The sequence below is a fragment of the Anguilla rostrata genome, chromosome 5 (genome assembly GCF_018555375.3).
Source record: "Anguilla rostrata isolate EN2019 chromosome 5, ASM1855537v3, whole genome shotgun sequence".
Taxonomy (NCBI): domain Eukaryota; kingdom Metazoa; phylum Chordata; class Actinopteri; order Anguilliformes; family Anguillidae; genus Anguilla; species Anguilla rostrata.
This window is the reverse complement of record NC_057937.1, coordinates 45,583,179-45,602,089: the sequence shown is the minus strand read 5'-3', so window position 1 is coordinate 45,602,089 and position 18,911 is coordinate 45,583,179. Positions and strand designations below refer to the sequence as shown.

The 18,911-nt window shown below is 44.2% G+C and overlaps 1 protein-coding gene across 1 annotated transcript; it reads right to left on the bottom strand.

The window, feature by feature from the left end:
- Positions 1-520: 520 nt before the first annotated feature.
- LOC135255411 (WASP homolog-associated protein with actin, membranes and microtubules) lies at positions 521-16,298 on the bottom strand. The gene is made up of 10 exons (XM_064336554.1): positions 15,596-16,298; positions 11,395-11,568; positions 10,213-10,363; positions 9,050-9,219; positions 6,824-6,989; positions 5,833-6,023; positions 5,222-5,308; positions 3,858-3,953; positions 3,082-3,505; positions 521-1,541 (listed from the first exon to the last, which is right to left on the bottom strand). The coding sequence occupies exons 1-10, from the start codon at positions 16,166-16,168 to the stop codon at positions 1,234-1,236; spliced, it is 2,340 nt and encodes a 779-aa protein (XP_064192624.1). The 5' UTR covers positions 16,169-16,298; the 3' UTR covers positions 521-1,233.
- Between the last annotated feature and the right edge of the window lie 2,613 nt (positions 16,299-18,911).

Below are 18,911 nucleotides of genomic sequence, written 5' to 3'. Positions count from 1 at the left end.
CACAACATGGAAGCTCTTTCAATCAAAACTCTGCTGAAGCTAGACAATGGCTAATGCTGGTTTCTTTGTGTTAGGTCAGCACAGTGGAATTTTAGATATCCCATGGGCTGCCCTTCGGGAAGTCTAATCAGCATCATATCCGCACCATGGCATTTTCCTTTTTATTTTACATTCTCACTAGGTCTCCCAGATCCTCAGTTCAGTTCCACATGAATGAATTAAGCTGGATGTGCCTGTGCTTTGGTGTTATTAGAGCAGTTCTTAAATCTGCCGTGGTCACTCAGACCTATGCAGGTGTGTGGATTGTACTACCACAAGGTGGCAGTAGAAATGGGATCACCTTCTGGAAGGGAGGGTGTGAAACAGGTTAGACGCTCTAATTGAGCCACAGGAGGGATTATCACAATATTACGGTAAATTTGACCATAGACTTATATAATCAAATAGAAAGTCCTGCACCCAATGAAGTCATGTGCCCTATAAAGCAATGACTGATAACAGAATCACGCAATTCTCAGGGGACTTTTTAAAGTTTAATGTTTAACATAAATGACATTTGAACAGACCCTGATAAAGCTGTTATCGATAAACAAGCCAAAAAAAGGCAAAAGTCAGTGCAGTGCAGATGATTCCTCATGCTTTCCTCTCAGAATACATGGCACAGGCCAGACAAATTAAGTGCACTGGGAAAAGAACTAAAAAGAAGAACACTAGTATGTGGTGGGGAAAATGTTGCTCAGATGAATGATTATACAACCTTGACATAACTCTGACATGCCTTCTCATTTCATAAAGAGAAAGGTCGGTATTCCCAAGGCTTTGACCTATCTTGCTTAAGGCTTTTTTTCTCATTTTTAAGACTAAAGTCTATGATTATAATATAACTGCCTTCAGAGTTAATTTTGATTATATGTTTGCAGTTTTTCCTTCATTACATACGAGTGCAATTTTTCAATTCATTGATATCATGGTACAGTATAACCTTGTAAACCTCTGTCTGTATGAAAACTCTCTACGGCCCCAAAAGTGTGATATTGCCTTAAATTCTCTCTACAACACAACAGAAATCTTCTATCAAAATCTTCCCATTAAAAAAAGTTTTTAATGTAAATTAAAGGCCAAAAAAATAAATATTGTATCTGCGAGCTCACGACCGATGTTCGGTGCACAGAATCAGTCACACAGTGTTGGCCTCATAGTTCGCCACGCGCGTTTGGCTAGGACGCCCCCGGGCTAACCGTCCCACTCTCCGGATTGGCTGTCCCCTCTGTCCTCGTCGTCCGAGTCCGAGGACACCCTCTTCATCCTCTGCATGGCGGCCTTGATGCTCTGCTCCAGGTCCGAGCCCTCGCTCACCGGCCTCCCCGCCCCCTCCCCGGGCTGCACCTTCTTCAGCTTCACGCCGCGGCGGATGGCCGACAGGATGCTGTCCCTGAGGTCCTCCGGGGCGGCGGGGCTCGCTGCCTGGGCCGGGGACGCGCCCACTTTCCGCAGCTGCATCTGCCCCCTCTGTAACGAGGCCAGCACCTCGTCCATGGAGCCTGTGGCACAGACCGGGTCAAACCATAAACCCGTGGCTACAGGGGGGCTCTTCCACAAGAGACTTACTCCGCTTTCCCACCACAGGCAGAGCTCCTGGTCGTTGCCATTATTTATCAAGGAACAATTCAATTATGATGCTCCAGTTGCACTTCTTATTCAAGAATACATTGTTGGGAACAAGGGGAGCTTATTAGGAAGGCATTCCCACCACAGTCAACAGACTGGAACACAACCGAACATCTGTGGAGCAGTTAGATTGGGAAAAGGCCAAAATAAAGTAACATCAATAGGTCATCTATGGCATCAAGTGTTGAGAAAGTGCTGGGGTGAAATGGAAGATGAGGTGTTGCATAAGCTGGTGAAATCAAAGCCAAGCGGAGTGCAGGAGGTGATCAAGGCAAAAGGCAGACACACCAAGTACTAACAATTTTTGACGTTCAATAAATCCACACTTTTTTTTTACTTCAATTATTTAAAAAATACTGAATTCCTGAATAAGTATAAAGGGAGTATTATAATTGGATTAGCCCTTGGGGACTTGACTCATTGAATGCCGTTGTCATAATAGTTCAATGTCTGTCAAAAAATTTACATGAAATAATTGCAGACATTGTGAATACTGCCTCACCGTCTTTGTTTGATTTGAAATACAGGGAACAACAACCAATTTCACACAACCCAATACTTAAGCATTTTACTGCATGCAGGTTGCATAATGACAGGTACTACTGCTAGGGCTTTAGAGGCTGCATCCCCATCGGGACTGGATTCTCTGATAATGTGTGACTTGTAGCATAATAATGTAGCATAATTTTCTTACATACATTTTCAACTGAATGACCAATTGCAAGAGTGCATGATTTATGATTGCATTTTCACTGACTGTATGATGACTAAATACGTTTTCTGTTCTATTTTGATTTTGACACCCTCATGATACTGATGGATGTGGAAAACCTCGTCTGAAAGGATGGAACCAGGAAAATGACTTTAGTCTGGACTGTAGAAGCAGGCGTCTGGAAAGCCTCTTAAACACTCAGACAGTCAAACATCCCAGGAGCTCGTTTCTGTGGAATGCACACAGGAAGTGAAGCGGAAGGTCTAATGTGTAAACGGACACTACCCGCTCCCAATATTCATTATGAATCTGGACCCCAGGCAGTGAACCAGTCATGAGGTCACTGCTCTAAGCTGAAACCATGTCTCATTTTGAAGCTACCCTGTGCAAATGTTCCTGTTTACAGAACACGTCCCTTTGGAGACAGCCCGATCGTGCAAACTAATGGCAGCACTGACAACTACAGTAACGGCAGCAAATGTTACTGCAGCTTGTGTAGTGTTCTCCATCTCAGAGGCTGCAACTTCTGTTACTGTTTCCGTTCTCTCATTATATCATTGAACAAAGAAATGCTTTTCTTTTTTTACTTTTTCATTTTCTGTGTTGTGAAATATTTTTGTTAAAACAAAATTTTGAGTGTCACATAATATCAACGCGACAAGAGGAAGTTTAACTATGGTAGCACTTGACACTCAACTTACCTATATTTTGCTTCAGGGTGCTTTTTGCAGGAAATGGAGTCCCTTCTTTTTCACTAAGCAGGGGCATGGGTTTGTCCCGCTCTTCATCATGGAGGTCTTGAGCTGGGGGAGGTGGTGGAGGCGGGAGAGGAGGGGGAGGGGGCGGGGGTAGCGGTGGGGGAGGCGGAGGTGGCAGCGTCGGGACAGAAGCCTGATCCGGGGGGGCTGGGGCGGTGCCAGGTCCGGGCGCAACAAAGATTTGGACAGGAATGTCCTTTGGCTTCTGTCGCTTCTTCCTCGGCGTGGCTGTGGGGGTGGCACCAGCATTGTCAGAGGAGGGGCTTAGACTGATGATGGACAGGGGCTGGGAGGGGTCAGTAGCTGGGGGGCTCCGGGCAGCTGTCTTGGAGCCCGGAGTCTTCAGCACGTATTGACCCTGTTTCTTCTGTCAAACACAGGAGATTTAAAAACATTCAGCAAGATGTAAGAAATTGCACTGGCAACTTACCATATGATTTATTATTCTTATAATCTTTTTTTAATTTTCTCTAATTAATCTTTCTATGATTGTCCATTTTTAAAATGTTCCTATGTGTCAGTGATTCATGACTAGTTAGAAAGATTTAGAGAACAGTCTGTATCAAGCCTGACAGCGAATGAGCGTGTGTGTGCTTACAGCTAGCACTAAACTGAAGAAAACCAATGCCCCTTTACCTAAACCCATAAGGCTGACAGGGTTGTGACATACATGACCACAAGAAGCCCTACGGTGAAGAGAGAGGTTGACGTGTCATTACCTCTCTGAATGACCTAAGCCTACTGAGAGTCCTTTCCCGCTCCTGGTCCACCCACTCCTTCCTCTTCTCTTCCTCCTGTTTCCTTTGCTCTCTTTTCTGCAGTGACAGAAACAACACAACAATGCTAACAGACTGAGCATGCTCACATCACCAGAGACAGAGACAACACATGCAGCCTCCCCCTGCCCTTGCATGCCTCCAGTTCTTTGCCATCAGCTTATTAGAAATATCCCCTCACAGCCCATATTCAGCCCTGACACAGGGAAATTGCTTACTGAAAAAATAGCCAACTAATAGCAGGAAGGTAGGCAGCTTTTCAAATGAGAAAACAAATGGGAGTTTCTCTAAACATAGGTTGTCGTGAAAACATTTTCCACAGACAGTTGAGAGGCAACTAGAAATGTCTCAGCTTGAAATTACTTTTCAATTACTTTATTGTATGTCTGTCATTGATGGAACAGAATTAATAATATTACATACCACTGAATGAAAGACTCTAACAAATGTTCTTTTATCTTTTTGGTAAAGTTGTTTTACTGTTGTATCCATCCAGGTACCACCTCAACTAGCTAGAAAGACCAGTCAGCAAGCTAGATAGAGAGCATGGCAGGTTAGCCAGTTAGCTAGTTAGAAAGCCTGGCCAGCTAGCTACCACCCAACCACTAGCCCAACCATCATGATTTCTGCTTCACTGTCTATGACTGTATTTTGCACATTAATGAACGCATTAGCGGAATATTCATGAACATGAATGTGCGCTTCCAGTTACAGTGTGCCATGCTAAAGAAAGCCGTGTGTCTTCCACAGACGAGAGAGGCCACACACATCACCACATGCACGCATCGCCAAAAGGGAGCACAAGCACACATATGCCCTGTGTACAGTGCAAGATTTGCAAAATCCTAACCACGGACAGCATCTAATGTTTATAAAAGGTCTCCTATAAAAGGTTTCCAGTCATAGGAATGCTCACATAACATGTAGTCACAGGCTATGGTCACAGGGAGTCACACACAGCACAAGCCATGCCTGAAGTTGCAGTCACACACTAGCTTAAGCTTGGATCAGGAGAGCTGTGATTGACCCTCTGACCGTCTTACATTAAACAACTGTTAGAGTGTGCGCAGCAATCACACAAAGACCAGGGATTTTCGTAGGATTTTGAAAACTGAAAAATTGTGACAAAAAATCCTGTAGTGTATGCTAGAAATAACAAACACAGCACAGACACACATCAGTAACAGCGACAGCACATGCACACACAGCAACAAACATCACTAACAGAGACATCACACACACATCACCAAAAGACAGTAGCACACATGCCAGGGGACAGCTGGGCAGCGGTATCCATGGCGACTCACCAGCTGGACGGCGTGATGCTGGATGAACTGCTCTTCACTGTGCTGTGCCTCCTGGTGCTTCTCCTCGTGCAGGACCACGCACTGGTCCTGAGGACGACAACCAGCCCGGTCAGGCCAGACCCAAAGCACACTGCCACCACACCTACCAAACTGTCAGGTGAGCATGCTGAACTGAGTGTGGCCTTTTCCCCAACCCTTTAAACAAGCCCAAGCAATCAGAAGGAGCAGAACGTAGGCACTTCGGCAAGCTGCACAAATAGTCTCAGCATGTGCAAGCAGCTGTAGCCCATAATGGATCGCCCATTACCCATCTGCTTGGAGCGCTACTTGTGCACTCAGTCATGCACTCACATCATCCAACAATCAACAGACAGAAACCCCCCGTTCTCTATAAACGGGCTGCGTAGCTACCTTGCAAACGGGTCCGTACCAGAAAAGTAACTTCAAAACGAAGATGAGGGTAAACGAGGGGCAAGGACAGATTAATTTTGTGGCTCTAGCAGGGTGGAGTCAGAAGCTTTGGTTTACAGAAAGCCTTAAATACAAAGTGCATTTCCCGGCCTGGTCTCAAAGAACGGGTGGGGTGGGGGGGTGAGGGGGGGAGTCTACACCTTCTTGTTGCGCAGGTATGCCCGCCTGGCGCAGATGGACCCCCTCTTGGTCTCCAGCTGCTGCAGCCTCCGGTTCAGTTTGCTGAGGGTGGGGCGGCTGGTGTCCCGCTGGGACCCCCCCATCACCGCCAAGCTCTGGAGCTCCTCCGGGTCCTCGCAAGTGTCATAGTACACCACCTCCTCCTTCAGCTCTGCAATGCACCCAAAGAGTTCACCCAAACCACGCGGTCGCTCGCCCAATCAGATTCCAGCGTTCACGCACTCACCAAGCCACTCACTCTGTCCAGTGCAGGCTTCCTTCAGCCATTCACAAGTGCTTCACTCATTCAGCGCCTCATTACATCACAGAACACCACCTTCCCCTTTAGCTCAGCAGAGAAAAATGCTGCAATTTCCAGCAAAGGTATGACTCATTCACTGATGAATTCAGACCTTCCATGAAGTGACAAGGGGCCCTTCTCGCCCTTTTCCACTTCATGGAATTCAAGGGGTGGAAAAAGAAAGCCACCAGGACCAAAGCCTTTTCATCTTTCGAAAATAAGTACCAAGTCAAACGCATGTTTATCCATGCAAATGCTGAGGGATAAACCCTGCGTTCTCCCAGAGCTATAATTAAGGAGCATTTGCATGTTTCTGAAAGTAAATGGACATTGGTGGCATTGTTTATGCACAGCGCAGCAATGGTTCGGGGCAAAAGCTCTGCTGCTGTTCCAGCTTCTTATCACAGATATATAAAGAGCACTCTTAGCAGTCTGGGTAGGACTAACATGTTTTTAAATTCCAACTGACATACAGCTGTCAAAAGAACAGTCAGAATAATCATCTTGAGGGAGAAGACCGTCATTTCGGCCAAACCTGCTTTACAGGTGCATTTCCGCGTACATTTGGGCAGTATAATTTTGCGGCTTGTTTCAAAGCCGCGCGTCAAACGGCAGCTCCCCCGCGTGACATCGAGCCGTTAAAGAGGTCCCATGAGCCGGAGCGTTAATACCTTTAATCTGCCTGCGCACTGTGTCTATCTGCGCCACCAGCAGGAGCTCCTCGTTCTTCAGGCTCTCGAACTTGACGTCGTAGAGCTCCAGCTGAGCCTCGTAATAGCGCAGCTCCAGCTGGTCCACCGAGTCCGTCCCCTCGCTCCGATCGGCGAGGCCTCTCATCTGCGGGGGAACAGAAGGCCCGTGTGAGCACCCAGGCAAGGCCAAGGACTCTTCTGCGCACTTCCTGTCTTTGGGGAAAGTGCGCCTGGGGATTTGTGCCTTCGGGGATTGTGTGGTGGGGGGGGGCATGTATCCCATCAAGTTGGCTTCGCTAAATTTAGGTTGAGTACGCTCATTTTATTTGATTGCTCGAGCAGCTGGCTTTCCGCTGTGCTCGAGATGCCTTTGTCAGCTCTGCGCCGCCGGAGTGTCAGCGTGTGATTAAAACTTCAGCCCCATGCGTTGGCTGGATTTGAACTGTGTGACTGAGGCACCTCCGGTGGTGCATCCTGCTAATGCGCTGTTCCTGTATGCAGCAATGACTATGACTGCGCCATTTCGGCCAGTGGGGATTTCCCCATCTCAGAACGTAGTACTGCCTCCTCTGAGAACGTTCATTAAATTGCAACTGGCCTTTGCAAATTAGGAAGAAAATAAAATAGGGGCTTAAAATATGTTAAAGGTTGTAATAACAACCATTTCAAATGAGAGGCGCTGCCAAGTGTGACCTATCCCTAAGCAGACTTCTGGTCTGCTTGCTGAAGCCTGCATTTTTTATTTGGTGCACGCACTGCAGCAATATTTTCATAGTGGAGGGGCAAGACTGAAAACACGTACTCAAAATTCTAATCATACTGAGCCTTCTCTGGCCACCGCTTGCTCCAAAACAAGTGTAAAACGCGAGCTCTGCTCCAAACATCGCCGCCGCATCCTCTGCCAAACACATGCAACTTCACTCAAATAAAACCAAAGGTCGGCAATGCAATAATTTGAACATCTGAGGAAAATGGTTTTTTTTACAAGCGCACAGATGTGAAAGTGGCCATTAGCCAATGAGCTTTCACTGAGCGTCTGACACAACAGTTTGAAATGGGGACAATGGGCAAAGTGGGAGAGGCAAAGAGAAACCGCTTTAATGGGGGCAGTAAAATACAGTCGTCAGTCTGGGATAAGGCCATTCCCAAGGTGTCAGGCCACTAATGAACACAGCCGTTTTCAAAAGACCAGGCTCTCAGTAGAGTCAGCACATTTGCCGTAAAAAGAACCCTTCAACGGTGACAACTGCAAAACAGACCAGCCACCCCACAGAACAAGCCGTTGTTTTGTGTAAAGCAAATCTATGGAGCATTTAAAATTGATTTAGCCCTGTTTGGATCCACACGGCTGTGACAGGAAATGTGTACCAGAGCCCTGTACGAATTTCAACCGACGCAAAATGTCAAGTGCTGTTATTGCACACGTCTTTATTCACACTTGCTAGGATCTGAGAACAGGCTCACCAATGCTATTTTTATATCATATTCGAGCAGCCACCAGGTGCCAAAGCGATCATTGTGTCAAGTGTTATTTCACTCTTTATTTTTGGTGAGTCAATAACAAAGGACCTGGAATACAGCGCACAGGTAGCAATGCTACAGCTTCTATACTTGCTGGACTCACTGGGTATTAGCGCAGGGGAGTAGCATGGAATATATTTCAAAATATATTAAAATAAGTACATGATCAAGATTTCGCAACATTTCACAATATTTTGGCAAATACATATAAAATACTGTTGATTTACATTATGTAACACATTGCACTGCAGTGCAATACATTTATCATTATATTTTTCAAAGATTCCATATATTTACAGTATAATGCAGTATATTTCAATTCTTTAAGGGAGTAAAGAATGCACAGGACCCATATGGTAGTAAGTTTGAACCCCATCTACAACACCGTGGTTGTACCTTTTAAGAAAGGTCCTCAATAGCTCACAGTATACAAATTTCAAGCGGAGGATGATGGTCTATGTATTCAGAGTCTCCCCCAGCAGGTCCCTGGACTCGCACCAGCCCTTGCCCTCGGCTGACCGTCTCCGCGGGGAGACTGGTGGTCAGCTGGGAGCTTTGTGGGGCCTCCCCACGCACGGCTGCTCCTCGGTCTGGAGACTTGGACCCAAAATCCCTCTCCGACAGATGGCCACGCCCCGCACCTCGCCACCTCGCCCCCGGCCCGCGGCCCATGCATCTCCTTACCCTCTCTCTGATGTCCTCCTTCCTGCGGTTCAGGCACATCTCCTTGGCCCTCATGAGCTGGAGGGTTTCCTTGGCCAGCATGAACTTGAGCTTCTCTAGTCTGGGGGCGGCCGACGCCCAGGAGGCCTGGCCGAACCTCCGCTTGTCCTCCTCCATCTGCTTCAGCATCCCTGTGGACACACCCATTTTCCCATCATGCCTCCAGGCCAGACTTGCCAACATGGCACCAGGCCAGCATGAGGGAGCTTCCACACCCATGTGATGTGTGACCAAACAACATCACCAGGGTAGCAGTGTGGCATAGGAGGTGAAGAAATTCAAGCTAAAAGTTAAACTTAAATCGCAGATGCAGCACTGCAGTAAGGTGCTTAACCAGAATTGCATCAGTAGTTATGCAGCTGCGGTGGTACCACAGAAAAAGGACTGAGGCACATGGTGTGTATCCAGTGTACAGCAAGTGTTTTTCTAGCCCAAGTCAAGGGCGATATGTGGCCAAGATTATGCCAATTTAAAGGAAGGAAAACAGCCAGGCCATATTTGTTTTGCATAGCAAACACTTATATACTTCACATTAATATCTGCTGAAATACATAAGCAGAACACTCAGCTCAACTTGGAGACTGGATACAGAGTCCTTGACTGGGATAAGAGTGCTAGCTAAGTAAAATAGTATGTTAACAATAAATTATGTTAATAACAATAAATTCATCAAAAGAAACACTCTACTGCAGAGGTGGAGAATTCGCTCCAAACAGAAACCCGCCCTTCTTGGGTGGTATTACCAGTACTGCAGGAATCCTGACCACGGTCAGCATTCTATATGCTTTGCACAATTTTTGCAGACAGTTGTATTTGTTTTACAACATATCAACCACACAGGAAGCCACAGGAGCTCAGCACTGCAATTTCACACTAAATGAGCTCAACAGGTCCACAGCCTTTTATAGCAGCGACCTCAGACTGATCATATGATGTTCTGCAATTTGCCGTTATTTTGACGAAAGCAGAGAGTCATCATGGAAATGTTCACAACGCGGCGGTGGCGACGGCTAACATCGGGACGGAGCGGCAGGAGAAAAACGAGCAGCAGGAGAGAAACAAGCGCCAAGCGCTCTTATGTGGCATGGCCGAGGACGCGAGGGCACTGGGCCGCACCGCCGTACCTGCCAGCGCCTTCGACGTCTCCACAAAGTAGTTGACGGTGATGTCCTGTATGGAGCTCACGGCGTCCTCGGCCCTCTTCCTCCAGTCCTCAGCCTCTTTCTCCAGGACCGCTATTCTCCTGGGGCCCAACTCTTCAAATTCCAGTGATTTCTGAAACATTGCAGGAGTAGTATAACTGCAGTGTAGTGTAATGGGTAAGGAGGTGGTCTTGCAACCTAAAAGTCACAGGTTAGTTTCCCTAGTAGGACACTGCCGTACGATCCCTCAGTAGAACACTGCCGTTGTACCCTTGAGCAAGGTACTTAACCTGCATTGCTTCAGTATATATCCAGCTGTATAACTGAATACAATGTAAATGCTATGTAAAAATGTTGTGTACGTCGCTCTGGATAAGAGCATCTGCTAAATGTATGTATAAGGTATGTATCCACCTTTCCCCCTCCAACACACATACACACACTAAGTCAGGAGCACACCAAGTAACATGGGGGACACACTCATAAAAAACACAATTAAAAGAAAGGGAGAATACTGCAGAACTGACAAAAGCCGCACCAGTTTTATTAGCTTACTGTTGCTTTTGTTTGCGTTTTCAAGTCTAAGTTACAGGACTATATAACCAGAGGATGTGACAGCGGCACTATTCTTTTGTTTCTGATTAATCTCCTCTGTCAGGATGACCTGGTATGCACTGGAGCTTGTGATTGCATCAACAAATTGCTATGGTTTTATTTAACTTGCTAAATATGCGTTGCCTTCTCACAAAAGCAACAAAAACATGGCATTTCGAATGTTTCCAATTATGATTTCAATTTTAAGCGGCTAATCAATGAGAACATTCTGATCAAATACAGTCATTTCATGTAATCTTGTAATGACTAGACTCTATGTCCCCATTTACCAGATGGGCAAATCAACCAATGTAACTGCTATAAAAGCATTCATTCATAAGGATTTATCAAAGTCATCACTATTGACATTTATTTGACTAAACCAGCAGTGTTTAACCCTAACAGTAAAATCATGCAGAGACGATCCTGCTTCAGAAAGAGAAATTCCTGCATTCAGAATGAAAAATGAAGGAACTCCTCTTCCCCAGCTCAGTCAATGTCTTTTTATTACTCCTTCTTTTACTAGATCTTATGAAACAGTGAAAAAAAAAAACTGTTAAGTAACCGTACCAGGATTTCCATTTTGTACAGCATGGCCAGTTCTCTCATGTCTCGGAAAGGCTGCAGCAGGTACTGATAGAACAGTGTAGCCGTGGTAACCAGCTCTTTGTAAGCCTCATCTTCTTCTTCATACATCTTTAACAGGAGGACTAGCTTGTCAGTTGTTTTATGTTGCAGGAGGATCTGTAAGAAAAGTTTGGTATTTGCATCATAATTCAGCATTATAAAAGAGACATAAAACACATTATAATATGTTCGTATCAATCCTTATGGCAAAAACAATTCTACAAATGACTGCCACCTTAAGCGTGTATAAAGGTTTACAATGTATATGTTTACCAAAAAGACCTGTGTGCAATAGAAAGAGTAATAAATATCTTTTTTAGATCACAATTTCTTAATTTATGGGTTGGGTCCCAAAATGGGTTGCAGAATGTATGAGGTGGGTCCCGGAATGAGTCTGTAATCCATTAGGCCATGCTTGTAGGTGTATCTGGAGGGCCCCTGAAAGGTACTAACTTACTCATTTGGGTCCCCATACTAAAAGGTTTAAAAACCAGTGCTTTAGATACACCACAAATTAATGCAGTAATAAAGTGCTCTATTTGAAAAGGAAACTGAAGATACAAAACGAGATGAAAGAGGGGCCAAGAATGCTTCCAGTAACAATAAACCAATATTCAGAATTTAGTGTGTGGAGATGCATACATTCCTGAACAGAAAACCAATCCCGAATCCTCAATTCAACATCTAAAAATGGCAAAAGTATAATTAGATCCTTCAGTGGACCTAATCAATAGCTGCGTCCATTCAGACCTAAACCAAGATGCAAAGTGTGGCTGCTAATTAAGAGTAATTAGGACATCACACCAGTTGACATGCTAAATACTAGCTACTTACAGGCCAGTATTTCATGGCACGGCATGGAACATTTGTGTCTGTTAGGTCAGGACTGTGTAAAAACATGCCGGAAAGCACATTTGGACCCGAAAATTGGGCAAACTGAAAGAGAATGGGAGATGTGGACAGTGCGCATCATTACACACAGGCCGAGGCACCCCTGCAGGTTCAATAACGCAACCCGAAATTCAGCTCTCGGAAGAAAGACGACTCGTTTCAGCAGTCCAGCGATTTCGCGGCACAAGCCAAGCTTATTATAACAAACTCCCGAGCCGCCTGACAAGCGAAAGAACGGTCGCCGGTGTGAGTCATGTGGCGGTCTGAAGCAGCGTTCTCGCAATCAGCCATTGTGGGCCGCCCACGGACGCCGACCTGAAAGGACCGCGCGGCGATGCGAGCGCTGACTGACACAGGAGCTCCGCGCTCCTCCCACGCAGATGGGAGCACTGTGCAAATCCATCACCAAATCCGCCCCGCACCCACGGGACTACACCGATTATCAAAATCAATACAGAGGCAGTCAAATGACTCCATCTCCGTATTTTTAGAATGTGAATTTGAAGCCGAACAATAGCGAGAACCACAATTGACAACCCTCAACAAGCAGACAGGGGAATCCTTTCCTCTCAGTGATTTATTAGCCTTCCAAACCCACGTAGCAGAAAGCCTGATGTTATTTCATTTTTAATGGCACTTCCCCCTTTTTCTCCCCAACCGTCGGAATTCCCAGTTGTAGCCTATAATGTCACACGGCGATTGAGGCTCCTGTGAGGGAGAGAACAACTGGACACAGGGAGACGCGGTAATTCTGCTTTTCACAGGAATTGTATTGGGCTACTAGAGAGAGACAGAGAGAGCGATTTGAATAAACAAACAAAACGTAAGAGACCAAATTAACAAAAACAAAACAAATCAATCAACATACACAAGCTTAGTTTCTGTCACTTCTGGTGCATTTCTCGGTCTCACTTGTGTGTGTGTCAGACCCCTACTGTAGAAAGAAATGCATAGCCGTGGGTTGATTTGTTTTTAAGGCAACCTGGGTGTGTGCCTACTTAACCAGTATAGGCGTGGCGCCAGATTGTCACAATTCCCTCCCCCAGACTGAGCCCTGCCACATATTTTTATCAGCATATTGCCACAATTTCCACTGTGGATTCTAGAAAAGCACAGACAAGCATGTGGCCTGGTCCAAAGCCTGTGATGTCAGCCACCACTTAATCAAAAGTAGTCATTTGCAGTCCACAAGTTTGACTGTGCCTTTTTTCCTTTCCTGCCCAACAGTTTTTTCCTTCCTTAACTTGATATAAGACATAAATATCAGATCTGCACAAAGCTTGACACTAGCACTGGGTGAAAACACTAGGTTCATTAATGTCTTCCCAGAATCCTCCTTGCCTGGTATTCAAATCCTGTGCAGAAGTTCATAACTAACACCCGTTTTACATGTCAACTCAAATATGCTCAGTTATGTGATGCAGTGTGCATATTTCATCCAGAAATTGTGTACATAAAAGTACATTACTTTTTTACGGTTACATGCTTTGGTCTAATGACATGCATCAAAGGAGGCACTATTTCACCATAAAACAGCTGCATGTTAAATCACTGACCAGTGATTTCTGAGTAAGACTATGAAATTAAAACAATAAATGCACAATAAATGCTACAAGTATGACTGCCTTTGAGAAATCAAATGCTACAGGACGCGGAAATCAAACAACCTATCACACACACACACACACACACAAACAAACACATGCTTGCACGCATGCACACACATGCACACAGTCACACCTGTACATGCAAATTGCAGCTACAGTTATGAATACTTTGCCATTCACAACTAAAATGACATGGACAGTTGGATTTATCCTAATCCTAACAAGTAGACTAAGAAAGATTATCTCGAACATAAATTTTCCTTAAATACGCAGCCTCATTAATGTTGTGGAAATTGTAAGTGAATCTTCAATCAGTAGCCTAAAGTAGTGTTAATAAACAATGCTTTTGAACCACAAAGGGGAAACTGGCAGCTTCCAAATTTTATGTCAACCCTCAATCCAGCAGTTAACAGTGACTGTTTACAGACTGTCACCATCATCACATAGGCCAACAGCCATACCACCACATACCCTGCTTCTTCCAAAAGGCTGAAGCCAAGCTGGTGTGAGCTTGGGGTTAGTTGGTTCTTCAATGGGAGACCTTTCAAAACTAAGCAGCTGCTGGAAGTGGTGTTGGTGGACCAGTAGGGGGCGATCTTCCCTCTGGTCAAAAAAACCCATATGCCCCAGTGCAGTGATGGAGACACTGTGCTGCAGGAGACTCCGTCCTCTCAGACAAGACGTTAAACTGAGGTCCTGACGCGCCATGGGCATTATAGATCCCATCAGATTCACTGCTTTGAGCAGGGGTTCCCTGGTATCTTGGCCAAATTCCAAACCCAGCTCTCTGAACTTGCCACCTAATCATCCCCCAGTTTTATTGGATAAAAATAATTATCTCTCTCTCCACCGTAGCTGATGTGCGGTAAGTGCTCTGGCGCAAAATAAATGCCGTGCATCACCCGCATGTGTGCTACGGATTGGTGGTGGCTGAGGAGTTTCCCCCTCATCTATGTAAGGAACTTTGAATACGAGAAGAGCGCCATTTAAATGCAAGCCATTGTTATTATTGTTATTGTTGTTATTATTATTTCTGTAAACACTGATAATTTGCCAACAAATGCCAAATATTTTACTTTGAGTAAAACACTGAAAAAGCGAATCGGTATTCACAAGTCCAGACGAACCTCGAAGCAGTTTATGAGATTACTCGTGGTTTTCATTTTCTAAATTGATCGAGTAGCTAATGTAAAATAAACAATCCATAGTACCGTGCAGTTACATGTGCCATAGGGTGCACAGGACGTCTTTTTGTGCCACCTTTAAGTAGCGCCACCTATCGACTAACCATACGTGAGTGCCAGCGTGAAATAGTGTTGTCATGTGACTTAAAGGAAACAATCATCCTGCCCTGGCTTTGATCCGTACTTTCAATGTACGTCTTGAACAAATTATACGCGTAGCTGCGCTGCGTTCAGCTCCACGAACGCTTTTGGGACAACGTCGGCGTACATGAAAATGAAGCTTTAGTTTCATTTCATAAACAATATGAACCTGAAGACTTATATTGAGAAAAACACTGTGACACAACTGCAGGCAAGGTATGTGGTCCAGCGCTGTACATAGTAAACTTAACGATAGCAAGAGAAGTCCGGAGTTAAACCGCAAAGACAAAAAATAGACAAGAACATCTAAGAGCAGCTCACCTTCCGCAGATTATCTTTTGCTCGGACAACTTGATCTTGCATCGTTTTCCTCTTGAACTCTTGTAGGTTTTCGAAGTACTCTTCAACATCTCGTTCATCCTGCATAAATAAAGAATCAAGCACAATCTTCCGACCACATACATCAACAGCAGTGCAGAAATATTTCTCAAGTTGTCGGCAAGGTGTATCCAAATCCCTCTCGGGTTCGTCCTGGCTGGAAGCGCGGTTCAAAAAAATAATGTCCCATATGTTTCCCCCCTCGAAATCAGCCAAGTTGGGGAAATATGGCTGTAGAATATCGCTAACACCTGTAAACTGCCTATGGATATTTTTAAGATCATCGACCGAGAACAGTCCGGCCCAGCTGGTCTGAGTATCTGCGAGAGCTAGCTCCTCTTTTCGTCTCTGTCGCTGAAGGGTCCTGTTGTGACAGGTGACCGCAAACTTGCATTCGATAACATTCCACTGTACTATAAAACCAAGCTTAAATGTCTCGGTTTCTTCGAAGATATTACTCTTTATTGCTACCCATCCTTCCAGACTGTCGAAACGTTCATAGTCTACAGTCGTCATTTTAAATAGATCTATACAGCTTGTGTTGAACAGTTGTGTTTACACCTTCCGCCATTTGCAAAACATTAAACTTCAACTTTGACCCAACGACGAGTCACATATCACGTGTCTGGGAAAATCCCTGCTGGCTCTGGCTGGGAAGTGCTAGCATAGACCTTTGATTTATTTTCTTGACGTCAATGGACGCTGTTAAGCAGAACGACATAAAACAAGATTAGGGATCGAATTGCAGTAATTCTTCAGAAAGGGAGCTCACGTTGGAAACATCGAAGTGTCATGCGCCGTATAAAAATATGACGGAATCATTTTAGTTAGTGTAACACAAAGAAAGACCCTGCCGCTGATTAATTTAAGAAAGTTTATGCGCTTTTGCTGTCCCACCAGTATGAGTTTGGTCATGAAGTTACCTGCTCCGGGACAATGCCCTTCTGTTGTATCTAAACTATTATAAATTACGTATGCATTTCTTTAGGCTTATAGAGGCAGATGTCATTGTTGTGGTTTTCCCATTACAGTCTGTAGTGGGCGTAATAATGTCAGAACTGTTCGCTGCTCCAACTGCCATAAATTACTCGAAATTAAAGCAGAGATGTGGTAAAATCATAGCCGCCTATAATCAAAAATCCATTGATATCGAGTACATATTTCAAAGCAATAGGATGTGTAAAAGGAGAATAATATATCTCCATGTAATGGCAAACTATTAAAAAAGCTACTAAAACCTAATAAACATTAAACTGTGACTTTCCACTGAGGTTTATAATACTAACTTTGTGCTTGTAAATCCAACTGTGAAACAAATGAGCCCCTTAAAATCATCATACCACAATATCCTGAGTGAGTAATTTTCTTTTGTTTGGTGAATTATGCAATCTGTCAACTTGGCCAATGGCATACTGACAGCACTGTCCTTTACAACTGATATGAAAGTAGTTTGTTATGAACACACAGGAGTTTGATATTTTACATATTACACTATGAAAACTCAAACGTGATTCTAACAGGCTTTAATCAAATGTGTGTTTCTAGCCAAATACATTTCACATAAGTTATGTCCAGTGGTGGTGCACAATTTGGCACAATCCATTGAAGACCTCTGGTCCAAAAAGGGCAAAGCATACTTTCCAGGTGGAACTGCATTTGTTGTTCAGTCAAGCACTTGAATGCACTTTTTTTGGATGTTGAGCTGGAAAACAATTTGAATGTTTAATATTTTAACTTGAGGTTGGGTTCCTTTGGTACACCATACTAATTGCTGCTGGTTACCTATTGCATTGCATTTTCTTCTATTTTTATTTAACATTTTGGGATTGATATTCAACTGAAATTTTAATTTAAACTTCACTGCCACTTTCTTCATTACTCTTTAGAACAGCAATGAACAGGAAGCCTACCATGTTTCTTGCAGTTTCAATTGCTATCATGCAATATGTTCCGTAACCCTGACGGCCATTTAAATGTTGTTCAAGTGAACCGGCTACACAGCACTTATCGCCGAATACGAGCAAAAAAAAGTCATACCTGTAAATGCATTTTGTTTTCAGTACAATAACACCACAGATGTTGGTACTTATTTTTATAACCCGACGGAGAAGTGGAAAATAAAAGTGAGGTGGAACTGAAATCCTCGCACATTTCCAGCCCTTGTACTTGCAACAATTCACATTGGAAATAAGCAGAATGAACAGATCTTCACGGGTGAACCGGTGCATTAATCAAGCACTCGGCAGTACAGGGCAATCTTTGCACTACGGTATAAATGGGTTCTCTGATCAGTCTTGTCAGATCTAGCATCAATCATCATGCTATATCTGTCTACACCAGCAGCAACCAACCTTGTCCCTGTAGATCTACAGCCCTGTAGGCTTTCACTCCTACCCTAACAAAGCATACGACATGCAACACAGAGATCTTTAATTACCAATTAGTAGAGTCAGGTATGACAAATGAAATTTACATACATGTACACTCCTGTGCTTTTCCCCAAAATTATTTTCCTACAAAAATTTGGTCTCGGGAGTCTGTTTATATCTTTCAAAGATTATCCTTATAGGACAGTGTTGGGCACCATTGGCATTTCTTTAATAGTGACCTTGCATTCAGCAATTAGCCTTGAATTCTACAAGCAATTTAAGATGTACGAATGATTTAACATTAAAAATTGTTCAAGACTTGTCTTTCCTTTTTGAATAAAGTTTTTGCATGCTCGAGACTCATAATGTGCAAGGAGCATAGGAGAGAGGGTACAGCAAAACACTGATGGCATAACTGCAGTATCAGATTTCTGAACGACCCATAAAGGCTATTTTTAGGCTGTGTCCCGCTGCCTCCTGTTATTCTGTTCCAGCTTCAAACATTTCCCTTTTGATCCACATTTGCTACTCCAATCTGTCAAAATTCAGCTGCAGCCTGGAAAACGGTACCTTTTGGGCCAGGAGAATATAGAATTGTGCCCATGCCCCCACAACATGGGAGACTAGTGTTCCTTTCGAAGGGCAGACTCACTGTGGGCAAGTCAGTACTTCACACTTGTAAATAGTCGACAGATGAACAGAAACTCCAATCTGTTCCAACGGCTTAGGGTAAATGAGAACAGGTGATAACAGTAAATCTCTGAGAAGCGTTTAAACTGTATTCTAGTTTCTCAAATCTCACACAGAGTAATGACCCAGACAACAGCACTGCTGGAAAGTGGAGAAAACTGGAGCTTTAAGATTGATATAGTTTATGAAGAGAGGAACAG

Bases quoted from the DNA above. Each gene is read 5' to 3' on its own strand.
- LOC135255411 (XM_064336554.1), bottom strand. From the start codon at position 16,168: ATGACGACTGTAGACTATGAACGTTTCGACAGTCTGGAAGGATGGGTA. The intron at 6,990-9,049 runs GTAAGGAGATGC...GTTCCCCCGCAG, and splicing joins AGGAGGACATCAGAGAGAGG to ATGAGAGGCCTCGCCGATCG. The intron at 6,024-6,823 runs GTATTAACGCTC...GGTGCATTGCAG, and splicing joins AGTGCGCAGGCAGATTAAAG to AGCTGAAGGAGGAGGTGGTG.